This window comes from Macrotis lagotis, chromosome 4 (genome assembly GCF_037893015.1).
Source record: "Macrotis lagotis isolate mMagLag1 chromosome 4, bilby.v1.9.chrom.fasta, whole genome shotgun sequence".
Classification (NCBI taxonomy): domain Eukaryota; kingdom Metazoa; phylum Chordata; class Mammalia; order Peramelemorphia; family Peramelidae; genus Macrotis; species Macrotis lagotis.
The window spans coordinates 171941909-171956508 of record NC_133661.1 but is presented as its reverse complement, the minus strand read 5'-3'; the positions used below and the strand labels follow the sequence as shown (position 1 = coordinate 171956508).

The 14600-nt window shown below is 35.5% G+C and overlaps 1 protein-coding gene across 2 annotated transcripts in view; it reads right to left on the bottom strand.

Moving 5' to 3' along the window:
* GNB5 (G protein subunit beta 5) overlaps positions 1 to 14600 on the bottom strand; it is a 66994-nt gene that overhangs the window by 33820 nt on the left and 18574 nt on the right. For both annotated transcript variants that reach the window (XM_074234666.1, XM_074234665.1), the window contains 4 exons: positions 11794 to 11930; positions 8968 to 9009; positions 7349 to 7425; positions 1199 to 1331 (listed from right to left, as the gene is read on the bottom strand). In XM_074234666.1, coding sequence (XP_074090767.1) covers positions 1199 to 1331; positions 7349 to 7425; positions 8968 to 9009; positions 11794 to 11930 — 389 coding nt within the window. The remainder of the gene's footprint in view (positions 1 to 1198; positions 1332 to 7348; positions 7426 to 8967; positions 9010 to 11793; positions 11931 to 14600) is intronic.

Below are 14600 nucleotides of genomic sequence, written 5' to 3'. Positions count from 1 at the left end.
GTGGTTGCTATGTAATAAGTGCTCAAATACTTGTTAATGTGGCTTGAATATGATATTACAAATATATGTCTCATGCTTATATGTAGTATTCCCACTTTTTTCTCATCAATGAAATACATATCTGATTTGATAATAGTTACTAATGGCAAAAGTCCCATTCTGATGCCTCACTGTAGTGAAGAGACCCTCAGTTCTCTGGGGTTATCCAAGTAGGCTATTTTTCTGACACATTCTATACCAATCTGGAAAGGACTTGAATAAAGACAGACTTGTAGAGGGGCTATATGTCCTCTGAGAAGCCTAAAGTTAAATAGCTTTATTTGAAGGTTGGCCAATAAGTGATGAATTTTGGTGGGGCACAGCAACTTTTTCTTTTGCAGGCTCAAATTAAAAAAAAAAATTTGAAATTCATTTTTTTTAGTTCCAAATTCTCTCCTTCCTTCCTTTCTCCTTTTCCCTACTTATTGACAAGGCCAGAAAAAATCCATTACAAATATGGATAGTCATGCTAGCCATGTCCAAAGATAGAAAGAAAGAAAAACAGAAGAAAATGTTTTAATCTGTGCTCTGAGTCCAACTATTCTCTGTCTGGAGATGGATTGTTTATTTCATCATGAGTCCTTTAGAACTGGGCAACAAAATCTCTTAAAAACCATCTCAAGCATGGAAGGATAGCAATATACATAATTGAAAGAGTGTCTAGTACAGTGAGTTCACTGATTTTTGAAGTAATAAAAGCGATCAAAGGAGAAGAATACAAATTCCTCTTAGAACAAGGTTTCTTAACTTTTTTGTGTGTTATGGGTCTATTTGGCAGAGTATGGTGAGGCCTAGAGGCTACTTTTCAGAATCATATTTTAAATATAAAAAACAAAGCACTGGGTATTATAAAACATATTAATAATATGAGATAGTTATTAAAATTTAAAGACAAAAACTAATTCACAGTCCTCAGGTTCTGTGAATTTCTGCTCTAGGAGAAAACTTTGTCAGAATACACAGAACCACAGAATATAAAATTGAAAGATATCTCATTAGTAATCTGGTTCGATCCAAACATGAAAGGAATCCCTACATCTTTGCCATTTGATGAAGGCCACCTGTGTGGCCTTCTTCTCTGCATCTCCTGCTGTCCTGCCTAGATAATACTTACAAGGTTAAACAATGGTAAATCTATGACAATTGGGCAATTGTTTACCTGCATATCTGAGTTGGTGAAACTGCAGGCTGAAAGGTAGTTGGTATGCATTGCAACAGACTTCTTTTTGGCAGCCATGTTTTCATTTTTGTCAAAAGTCAGTGGATACACAGAACACTTGTTGTCCAAGCCACTAATATGAGAAACAAAGAAAATTCAAATGTTGATTACATAGGGGAGAAGTGTTGGGAGGATGGAGAAGTTTAAATGAATCTTTGAAGTCCTTTTTTGTTCATTTGTTTCTGAAATGCATGTTGTCAATTTTTTATTGTAGATGCTTGGAGTACCACATATTCAGACATAGAAATAAGGGCAGTAGGATATATACATAACAGGTTAATGTTTATGGAAAATGAGAATTGACTTTGGTGAATGATTTCTCTTGTATAAGATTAAGCAATGCATTTGAGCACTGTTTAGATAAAGAAAAAAGATCTATAGGATATTTTGAACTCTTAAACTATAAAAGTGTTTGGTAGTAGTACAATATTTCATTTGGAATTTTGTATTTAGGATCATAAAGCATTTTGGTGTCTGCTGGGGCATACTGAATGATCATAGGATACATCACAATCACCATCTTTCTGTCATTATACTGACAGACTACTGTAGTTACTTGAAGAAAATCCAAAATCCATCAGATCATTTGGAGGCCTCCAACTTGGCAACTAGACTTTGTTTTAGACAATTACTGAAATTTCTTATTCCTAGTAACACACGTTCACATACACCCCCCACCTTCTCTTTTTTTCTAATTAGGTCAAAAATGAAGACCAGAAGAAATCAAGTTACTTGGGTGGGGAAAGGACCAAGGGTACATTTTATTGGATTGATTTGGGTGGCATGGACTACTCTAGTTCAGGATCTAGACTAGGGTCTATGAATTTTTTAAAAATATATTTTGATAATTTTATTTCAATACAATTAGTTTCCTTTGTAATCATATATTTCCTTCAAGGCATTTTAAAAACATTCTGAGAAAGGGTCTAAAGGCTTCATCAGACTTTGCCAAAGGGGCCCGAGATACAAAAATGTTTAAGAATCTGTGACCAGGAACATTCTGATCATGGTAAATGTCACACTGGAAAAAAAAAATGTGACATTATAAGTATTTTTTTTTACAATCTCAGAACCTGAAAATTATATGATCAATAAGTTTATATTTATCCAGAACGAAGTTATTGATAATAATGTGTATAAGAGGCACTGTATTATACTAAAAAATAAGCTGAATTGAAATCCATTTTTAATGATTTAGAGACTAACATCCAGTGAATGAACTTGCCTTCTAATTTTCAACAAATGTTTCCACTGATAGCACCCTGAAAATTTTCAATTTTGGGGAATTTGGGGCATTTTATCAGCATCTGGTTGATTTACTAATATAGCCCTCCACTAAAACTATTGTCTAGTTGTTGCTGTGTTGGTGGTGGTGGTGGTGTGTGTATGTATCTGTGAATATATTCTGAAACAAATTTTGTGAATTTCTACAACAGTTCAAACTTTTTGAGATAACTGAATACATTGGGCAATCACAAAATCAGAGTTGGTAATCATTAAATTAGGTTCTCTGTTAGTAGCTTAGTCTCTAGAGTTTGTCCTTAGCAAAAGATTTAGTGAAGTGGAGGTTGAGTTTTTTTATTTATAAGGAGAATTTTGTCTTGCTTTTTAGGTATAATGTCTAGAAGACTAGATTTAGAATTAAAAAAGACCTAATTGCTTTTCACACATACTAGTTGTGAGATCATGGACAATTTATTTAATTTCTTGGTGAATCTATATCTGTAAATTAAAGTTTGTAAATCACAATAGGCTTATCTGTTGGTAGAGAATTGTTTTTTTTTGTTTGTTTGTTTTTTTGCAAGGCAAATGGGGTTAAGTGGCTTGCCCAAGGCCACACGGCTAGGTAATTATTAAGTGTCTGTGACCGGATTTGAACCCAGGTACTCCTGACTCCAGGGCCGGTGCTTTATCCACTGCCACCTAGCCGCCCCCAGTAGAGAATTGTTTAATTCTCATTCATAATAATCTTTTGAGGTAGGAAGGGAAGGAAGATAGGGAAACTGAGACTCAGAGAGGTTTAAGAGTTTGCCCAGATAGCAGAATCAGATTCAGAACTGGACTCTATTGAGTAGATATTTCTTCTATACTATGTATTCCAGAATAAACGAGATCTGGTTCCACAGCATGTTAGAATTGTTTCATTAATGTCTCTTTATAGGAATGATACAGAGGGGTGGCTAGGTGGCAGTGGATAAAGCACCGTCCCTGGAGTCAGGAGTACCTGGGTTCAAATCCGGTCTCAGACACTTAATAATTACCTAGCCGTGTGGCTTTGGGCAAGCGACTTAACCCCATTTGCCTTGCAAAAACCTACAGAGGAAGGTCCAATGAGGAATGCCATAGTTGGGGTAGAATGAGGATTAGCTGGAAACTGTGAAGAGTATTCAGATGAAATGATGATCTAATCAACTTGAAAGTTCCTCCAAGGGCTAGAGCACATCCTGTCCATGCTTTCTTTTCTTTTTTTTTTTTGCAAGGCAATGGGGTTAAGTGGCTTGCCCAAGGTCACACGGCTAGGTAATTATTAAGTGTCTGAGGCCGGATTTGACCTCAGGTACTCCTGGCTCCAGGGCCGGTGTTCTATCCACTGCACCACCTAGCCACCCCTTGTCCATTCTTTCTTAACCCATATGATTCTTATCCATATCCTCTCTTAAGTTTGTCATTGTGACAAGTATTCACTCAACTTGCTAGAGGAAGTCCTTGCTTTCTTCTAATATGTGAAAATACTAGTGGAGCAATTCAGTTGTCCATCCCTTTCCTTGAACATGTGACCAGTTCTCTTGTTTATCATGTTTCCTTGATGACATTTTTGTTCCTATTCTTTGAATTTTCTCATTGGTTTCCTGTTGTAGTCTACTCTTATTCTTCATTGCCCTGTGTGATATTCATTTTTAATGTTTTTTGGGACTGTTGGACCTAAGATCTTATTGCCCAATGGCAACAATGGTAGAATGTTGGTGTTAAAAAAGATAGTTTCTCTTTCCATGGGAAATTTAGGCTACTTAAAGGAACTTTCCAAATTCCTGAAGGCAACCCTCTGACTCCTCCTCCTCCTGTTCAATTCTCAGCCCAATGTGTGCTCCATCTATATTGACTATCCCAGATACAAATACTAATGGAAAGGTTCTATAATTTATCTCTCCAAATGTAGCTCATTATTTGAGCAATAGATAATATTCACCCACTTGGTATTTCTTCTGTAGATGAATGTACTGAACACCTTTGAATGGTTATAGGTCTCTTTTAGAAAGTGTTTCAGTTTTGTGGTGTCTGATGAAGTCAGTGTAAATTTTGTGAAAATAGGTACATCTGGAGGCCCTCATCAGCTATAATAAATTTTTCTTCTTTGTACTGTATCTACTGTATCACAGTGGCAGATATATTTGAAGACTATATTGATGGCTATTTAAAATTAGAGGATTTTTGAATAAGGTTATGTCTGTTTCTGCATCTTGTACAATTTTGATGCATGGATGGGAGATACCTTGCTGTAAAATAGCCTTTAAGGCAGTATCTTGCTCTGCTGACTTAAATGCTTTTTTCATGATCAACAATAAGGACAATGCAATTTTGTATTTTCTATGACTATCAGACAGGTAATGGGGTGAGGGAGGAGGGTTTAGGACACTGTGAATGTCATGCCTATAGGTTACTCAACTAGTGAGTGGTCTAGGTTTACACATTAGACCATGTAAGACTCATAAATTGAAACTATTTAGTTTGCAGAGGTGGTTAAGGGAGAGACATAGTCAAATGAATGCATGAGTTTAATAATTTCTAACTTACTTAAATCTGGGGCTACTATTTAACTTTATTTAGAAATTCTTATCAAATCCTAGCAACCAGGTGTTTTCCCTCTCCACTGAATTAGAAAAAAATAACAAGGTTGTTCTAGAGGGGATTTCTTCTCTGTTTATGAGCTAGAAAAAGATAACCCTTCAGTTTCTACACACTTTGGGACTCTAGAAGTCATCTCAATTTGTAGGAAAAAGGATTTTGGTTAAAGATTATAGATTTATAAGGAATAACTTTTCTATTTGTGTTATTAAACATGGAGATAAATAATAAAATAAGTTATTAAAAGAGATTTAGAATCTCCTTTCCTAGAGAGTTCTCAGAATGTATTAGATAATCATCTCCCCTGCAATGAGAACACTGTAGTCCTTTACAGTCTTTTGATTTTATGAAAAAAGGTTTTGTGATGAGTCTAAATGCACTAAATGCACTAAAAAGTCATACTACAAAAGACAGGGTTGGGTAATTCCCAGGCCACCACGTCCTTAGAATTTATTTTCCAGGATGATGGTTCTTTTCTCTTGTCCTAATTCTCCTTGGTAGCCTAGGGAATAGAACACTGACTTTAGGGACAGGAAAACCTGAGTTCCAATCAGGTCTCAGGTATTTACTAGCTTTGTGAGCCCTGGGCAAGTCACTTCACTTTTGCTGCCTCAGATTCCTCCACTGTAAAGTGGGGAATAAAATAATGCTGCTTCCACTCATATCTGTAAAGGAATTTGCACAGTACTTGGTTCCTAGTAGAGGTTTCTTCCCCTCCCCTTCATCCTCCACTAATCAGGTTAATAGATTATTTTCTTATAGATATTGAGCAGTATTTTCAGCTGCATGGAACAGGGTTTCTTGACTCTAGAACTAAACAGAGCCACATTCCCTTTTTCTGATTTATCAACCTCGATTAAGGATTACATCCCTCTGTGCACTTGTCAAAGTGGATCTCATCAGCAGCTTCAGATTGGTTTTTATTGAATAGACCTCTACTTTTGGATATTTACTTTTGAAAACTCATGTGGTGAGTGAGGGTCATTCTCTTCCTTCCTCTTTATCCCTGATGTAATAATTGGTCCCAATTCTTGTTCTCCTTGTCTCAGATTTACTGCTCTTACTTACCTGTCTGGTTACTCATTACTAGGACAAGAGTCTATTTTACTGAGAGAGGTATGAGTAACCAGGAAGCATTCTACATTGGTCAGCAACAGCTGACCGTGCAGAAGGACTCCATGGCTACCCCAGGAAGGGGTAGTCTTTTTCATATAGTCTTTTTCAGTTCCTTTTAGAAGGGAATTACTAACCAGCTGTATTCATCTTCTTTGTAGGTGGCTTACACTCTGAATGTTTTGTCCTTTACTAAGGACAAGGCAGCCACTTCTTTACTCTCCCCACACAGATACCACTATTCTTGATAAAATAAATGCATGGTATGATCTGTGTCCCATGGCAGACTGTTTATGTTTTTAAGGGATTGACTGTTCTTCCACTGCCTAGCAGATTATTCAATCATTCACTGATTAAGTTTCTCCAGTTAAAAAAAAGGCAAACAGCACCTGCCTCTGATATACTTTAGGAGTCTGGACATTTTAAATATATTTATGTGGAATACTAGAGACTGCAGAAAAAAGGGAACTAAGAAAAGGAGGTTAGGGAGTTTCTGGGAGTAGACTTTTTCACTTTCTTGTTGGAGAAAGGAAAGGGCCAGGGCATGTTTTAAACTCATACTCTTTAATGAGAATATAGATTATTTACCTGGACAGCATCTGAAGTTAGAAATCATCCTCATTATCCCATTCCCTATTATCTCTTCCCAGCACTATAGTGAGGACAAAATGAAATAATGTTTGTAAAGTGCTTTGCAAACCTTAAAGTGTTATGTCAATACCTTTTATAGATGTAGAGACAGCATAGAATAGGAAATTTAAAAAGTTGACTGTGAAGTCAGAAAGAGTTGGGTTCAAGCCCTGGCTTCTACTCATTTTGGCTGTGTAACCTGGAGTAAATCGCTTAATCTTTCAGTCTTCTAGGGACCTAAGACAGTAAATTGCAGGAAATGTATTGACTTGAAATGATAGAGGGAATTTCCTCACTGTGAAATCCCTACATTAATGAATTCATACACCCAGTCTAAAAATATCTAAAAGAAAGGTCAAATTTAACTCCTTAAAAATTATTGGGAAGCAAAGAATGAAATACTCATTTTAATAGCATAGCTTTCATAGGAGATGTAGGTAGTGAAACTTCCTGCTAAAAGAAAATGAAGCAAATCTGAATGAAAGTTCAAGATGTTCTACCTACCCACAAGCAATGGCACATCCTGAAGGGGCATAGGCACAGGCCATTACCCAGGTACAAGGCATAGTTACTGCATGTTCCTGAAACATAGATAAAATCAGAGATAATTATTGATGGTTATTTTAAAATTTAATTTGAAGCAAATCATAACTTTCTATAAATTTATACAATCATTTCAAATTGTATATCATGGGAAAATAGTTGGCTACAAGAAAAATTTATTTTCCCCAAAATGTTCCTATTCATAAGGTCATAAGGTCATAAGAAGTCAAGGAACTGGAATTTGAGATAGCCATATTAATCCAAAAATCTATATATTTGGATCTAAGGTTTATGTACTCTGCTGCTTTATGCAGTTGCAAATCCCTCCTTCTTCAATACCTCAGAACTCAAGGAAAAAAGTTAATTCCTTATGTCCTAAATCAAACTGAGTAGGTTCCAACTCCCCATACTCTATCAGGATTTTTCAGTAACTGTTCCCCAATGTTGGGGAACTAGACATTCATTCACACTAAATAAATTAGATTTTTATTCTCTCTCAAATCTGAAAATTCAACTCTTCATACAATGAGAATTACTAATATTTTAAAAAAATTCTCTAATACAAAAGCAGTATCAATTTTTAAAAGCATTTAAATAATGAAAAACATTGAAAATGTTCAATCTGAGTGATGTTTTCAGCTATTTTTATTTAGGAATCTATATTTAATAGGTATAGAAAATTATAAAAAAAGAATTTATGAAGGAGGATCAGTATAAAGGATGTCATAAAAATATGGTCTTGTCACATAACAATGGATTGGGATAACAGATGGTATCTTTATGATGTCAAGAAGAAGGAAGGCCCCATGATCCCGGGTAGACTCCTTGTGATGAACTTAGGGCAGGAAATTCATGAGATGTTACATAAGATAGTTGGTCAGGGATGACTTGTGATCTGCATGCTAAAAGTCAAGCCAGGATTGACATTTTTGTCTTCTGACTTGAACTCCAGTTCTACTTCCATTTTCTTTTTTTTTAAATTTCTTCCTCTCCCCCAATTTTTCATACTAAGATGCCTCCATACTTTCCAACAGAAATAAACCTATATCAGTAGGAGATTCACTCATGAAAATTTATAATTCTCATTATCCCTTTACTAGAAGGGATAATAGTTTTATATTCACAATCAGGATTGTGACTTGCCCAAGGTCACAAAATTAGTAAGCATCAAGGACTCCTGATTCCAGGACTGGTGCTCTATCTACTATACCACCCAGCTTCCTCAGAGATCATATCTATCTATCTTTCTCTCTCTCTCTCTCTCTCTCTCTCTCTCTCTCTCTCTCTCTCTCTCTCTCCCTTCCCTCCTTCCTTCCTTCCTTCCTTCCTTCCTTCCTTCCTTCCTTCCTTCCTTCCTTCCTTCCTTCCTTCCTTCCTTCCTTTTTAGGTTTTTGCAAGGCAAATGGGGCTAAGTGGCTTGCCCAAGACCACACAGCTAGGTAACTATTAAGTGTCTGAGGCTAGATTTGAACTCAGGTACTCCTGACTCCAGGGCCAATGCTCTATCCCCTGCGCCACCTACCTGCCCCGACCATATATTTCTTGATGCTAATTATGAAGACTTTGGAAAAATGCCTTACCTTATTAGTTGTAAAGGAGTCCCACACTATCACCTTCCCATCCTAGATAAGAAAAAAAAAAGCCAGATCTCAGTATTATCTCTAGATTTCCAACAAATATAATCTAAAATTTTTAGCTAAAATTTGTAACTATGAGGACTAACTAAAGTGGAAAGTTGATATAATAATCTGAATGCTTCAAGGTTCATATATCTACTCTTAGCAGGAAAAGGATGAAAAAATTATGGCACTATATGGTACTATATAGAATGAGGAATATGAAGAATTCTAAGAAATACAGGAAATCATTTTATTGATGATGATTGAAGAAAGTACCACCAGGTACCAATAAACACTATGACTATAATAATATAAATGAGGGTAACATTAAAAGACAATAGAATTCAGATAAACTATAAAAGGCCAATGTTGCTTTCAGTAACTGAGGCTAAAGCATATTTCTTTCCTGGTAAGAAGTAGTAAATTTGGTACAGTGGATGGTTCTTTGCAACTGATATATTTGTTGTTGTTTAACTTAATATAAACAATTGCTAGATCCTGAGAGAATGGTAATAGGGGAGAAGGGTACCAGGATATAACAAATTTGTCTAAACAAAACTCACCAATTTGAAAAAAAAGAATGGAATACTACTTTATTTTTTAATTAAAAAAATTATTTATTTAAGGCAATAGGGTTAAATGACTTGACCAAGGTCACACAGCTAGGCAATTCTAAGTGTCTGAGGTTGGATTTGAACTCAGGTCCTCCTGACTCCATGGCCAGTGCTCTATACACTACACTATCTAGCTGCCCCCAAATACTACTTTAAAAAATAATAATGTGAAACATTTAACCTATCTTGGAAATTCAAATCTCTAAACTCTCCTTTCCTCTATACATATCTATTTTAATTTGGATAAATGGTGAAGTTCTGATTTCACATTATTTGCAGTCCAATATAATGAACAATTATACATTTCAAACAAACAAAAATTTCAAACATTTCAAATTCTACTCACAATGCCTCAAATCCTCAAGCCTGCACAAAAAAAAGATTATAAACCTGAAATAATTTTCAGGTAACTACTAGACAATTTAATTATGGGTTGTATTTATCATGTATGAAAGAAACCCTTTACCTCTATCCCTACATCCACTTTTTTTAAGTTTCAATAAAAACTTATTAACATAAGTACAGTTAACTAAACTATCAGTAACTATTTAAGCTTTTTAAATTTATTTCAACATACAAGTATTACAATTTTTCTGTAACTCTCCCTGGGTCCCCATTAGGATTCTTTGTCCATTCATTCCCATTCTCTTTTTCTTTTATATAATTGTAATTTAGTATACTTTCCATTTTAATTTTACTTTTTTCACAATACTTTTTATAAAGGTCTTTCCAGATTTCTATTTTTTATATCTTTTGGTTTTAGTGGCATCATAATGTTCTGTTACATCACAGTAAAATTTATTTATTGCCCTGCAGTTGGACATGTAAGTTGCTTTTTGTTTTATATAACTACATGTAATGCTTCTATGGAAACTTTAATTAGACATATCTTTTTTGTATTGAACACTTTTAGGGTCTATTGTCATTCATCACCTATAGTAAGAACCTAAGCATTGAGATTTCCTGCAGAATTCTAGTTAAGTTTTTTGGTCTCTGATTCTTCTGACCTTTGGTAAAGGAACTATGGAATTATTTGAGTTCAAGATAGTAAATCATAACTGATAGTTTTCATAGCATGACACTCTTCCCTCTAATATTTTTGATTATCAATTAAAACAATTTATATTCTTCCTCAGACCAGTTGGAGATTCTAATCTGAGCTACCATACAGGAAGTAATTCCTAGGCATTTACAGAGATGGATTTCTGACTGAGTGGCACAATGGAGAATACCCCAACATTTAACAACCCATCACCATGACTATTGACACAAAGATATGAGGTGTGACTAGAAAGTAACATGACTGATTTTTTTTAACAAATATACTAGAAGTGATACATCTAAATAGTGTTCCCTTTAAAGCAACCACCCTGGGGAGCAACATATTTCTTATTCTGATAGTCTTCTCATTGTTCAAAACATCTATATAGCTCTTCTTTGGGAATAGCCTTCTCAGTCCTTAGCACATTTCAATATCTTTGACAATGACCCATTTTCATCTTTTTTGGGGTTATATATGATTTTTTTCTTTAAAAATAGTCAAACATCTTGAGGAATAATTTTGGTTTGGTGAATGGGAGAGGATGCTATATTTTTTGAGGGTATAGATCCTAAGATTTAGAACTGAAAAGGAACATAATAATTTAGTTCAACTTCCCCATTTTACAGATAGGGAAATCCAAGTTAAAAAGAGACAATATGACCTGTCCAAGGTCACACAGGCAGTCAAACCTATGCTGGGATTAAAATCCAGTTTATCTGATGCTAAATTCTGTGCTTTTGCTAGTACCTCTGGGGGCACTGAAGAAAACTGAAAAAATTAATTTTTAAGCTCATGGAAACCATGAAAATGCTATTGATTTTTTGTAAACAAATAATACTCTAGAAATTGAGAAAAAGAAATTATTTTGCTCAATTAAAATCACATATAGATAATTCCCAACTGAATTTTCACATCTAAGTGTGAAAGGTTTATAATATTTAGAAAATGAATTGACTGCACTGATTTATCTTCTGGGAGACTGACATGGTTGAATGAAAGTTATAAAGATTGGGAAATTTTTTAAAATTAATTTTAATTTAATTAATTTTTAATTAATTTAATTTCTTATTTAAGTACAGACACTTGAAGCCAGTGCCAGTGAACTGCCTTTTGAGACCAAGTGTATTTTACCTGAGATGAGCTCACAATTCTCCTTTTGTCTTTACACCAGTCCATGCAGAGGACTTTGTTCCCATGGCCCTTGAGCGTTCTTCTTGTCTTCATCACAAACTGACCCAGAGCTTCCACTCGTTCAGCCACCTGATGAACTAAAAAGAACTGGATTAGAAGAAGTTTGTGTTATGTTCACTGTAGAAAACGATGGCATGTTGAATGATTTATAAAGAATCATAACTCACATTCTTATCCAATTCATTGATAAACCTTGGTCATTTTTACCTTTATAACTTCTCTTGTACATATCCCTTTCTTTCTACTCACATAATCACAACCCTAGTTTAGGCTCTTATCACTTCTCAGACTATTTCAATAGTCTTTAAATAGGTCTCTCTGCCACAAGTCTCTCCCCATATTCTATCTTCCACTCAGCTACCAAAATGATTTTTTCTAAAGTGTGTATTTGGCAATGTCACTGTACCCTCCCCTGGTCAGTGACCTCCAGGAAGCTTATAGGAGACCTTTTTCCCAGTTCCCTTGGATGTTAATGCCTTTTACTTTCATATTAAATTCTATCTTCTTACTCTATGTATATCTATATCTATATCTATCTATAGTTGTGTATTGTCCTTCCATTTTAGAATGTGAGGTCTTTGAGAGCAAGGGCTGATTCTGCCCTTTTTTTAATAGCTTAGTTCTTAATGGGTGTTTGGGACATAGTAGCACTAATAAATGCTTGATGACTGATTGATTAAGTGATTTATGGTACCTGAGTAAAGTTCTACATAACACAGGAAAGATGCTTATGTATCAGTTTAAGACAAGACCATTTGAGTTAGCAGATGGGAAACAGACATATCAATCCCCCAGGATTATTAGAGGATGAGGAAAGAAGCAGAGACTCCTGGGATCTGGATGGAAAAAGGTCAAATGAAGATGGGGCAGGAAGGAGCTTTCTTGGGGGACCAGGAAGGAAAAAAGCATCTATTGAATCTTTAATTATTCTCACTAACTAGATGCTAAACTCAATTGTTTCTTCATTTGGAAGGAGTGCTAGTGATGTCACTGTCCTCTGTTTTGATGCCCTCCTTAATTCTGTCTCTGAGTTAACAGTATGGACATTTAGAAAAATTAGTCATTTGGCTGTAGGCTGTAATTTTTGGTAATAATTTTCACCCTTACCAATATTATTCTATGTACCACCATATCTTAAAAGGGAAGATTGAGACCTTTAAAATATCTTACGTTTTACGATCACCGTTTGCATGGTACTTCCCCTGCCCTTTCCTCCTCCTAAACTATCTTGCATTTACTTTGTACATATTTTGCATATGCTTATGCATCATCTCTTCTGACAGAAAGCAAACTGTAAGGTGGGAATTGTTTTATTTTTGTCTTTTTATCTCTTGCCTGATACAGTGCCTGGTATATGGTAGGTGTTTAATCAATGCTTACTGATTGGGATAGCTAGGTGTTGCAGTAGATGGAATGCCAGGTCGAACTCAGGGAGACTCATTTTCTAGAGTTCAAATCTGATCTCAAGCCTTGTGATCCTGGGCAGGTCACTTAACCCTATCGGCCTCAGTTCCTCGTTTGTAAAATGAACTGGAGAAGGAAAAGGCAAACACTCCAGTATCTGTACTGAGAAAACCCCAAATGGGATCCTAAAGAGTCAGACACAACCAAAATAGCTCAACACCAGTCAATATAGGGCTGTATAGGGGGTGACTAGGTGGTGTAGCGGATAGAGCACCAGCCCTGGAGTCAGGAGTCCCTGAGTTCAAATCCCGCCTCAGACACTTACTAATTACCTAGCTGTGTGGCCTTGGGCAAGCCACTAAACCCCATTTTCCTTGCAAAAAAAACCCCAAGGAAACAAAAAAACTAAAAAAAAAATATGGGGCTGTATATCTTCCAAGTTGCTTTCACATATATTCTCATTTTGAGTTTCATAGCAACTCTGCAATGCCCATAGGGGATTACTATGGCCACTCTGCAGAAAAAACTAAGGGACAAAGATTGTTTGGGAGAGAGAACTGAATACAGATCTTCTGACTAAAAGTCGAGTAGTGATTAAATTCTGTGCCTCAATTATAAAACATAAAATGATTGTTATTGCTACTATTACTGCTGCTGATGCTATGCATAGGCACTGGTAGGTAAATGAAAGGTAAATAAAACAGAACCTGTCCTGAAAGACCTTACACTCTATAGCTAGGTGGTACAGTGGATAAAGTATTAGGATTCAGGTAGACCTGTTTTTTGTTACCTCAGATCCTTAATTAGCTCTAAACTTACCAAGTAAATCATTTAACCTGCCTGTCTCAGTTTCCTTGGCTGTAAAATGAGAAAAATAATAGCATATTCTTCCTAGAAGTGTTGTGAGAATACAAGGAGATAATATTTATAATCTGCTTAGGTCTGTTATCCTAGCACATAGTAAGCCATTAATTAAAGTAAATAATCTTTAAAAAAAACTAAAAAAAAAAGTAAATAATCTTAGAAGCAGCTAGATTAGAGAGAGCCCTGGAGTCAGGAGACTTGAGTTCAAATCTGATCTCAAATTTGAACTTACTAGCTGTGTGACCCTGGGCAAGTCACTTAACCTTGATTGCCTCAAAGAAAAAAAATTAAATGATCTTAATAAACGTTGATTTCTTCTTTCTTTCTCTCTTCCTGTCTTCCTTTTTCTTTCTTTCCTTCCTTCCTTTCTTTTTTCTATCCCTTTCTTTCTTTATTTCTTTCCTTCTCTTTCTCTCATTCCTCCCTCCCTCCCTCCTTCCTTCCTTCCTTCCTTTTTTGAGGTAGTCAGGGCTTAGTTG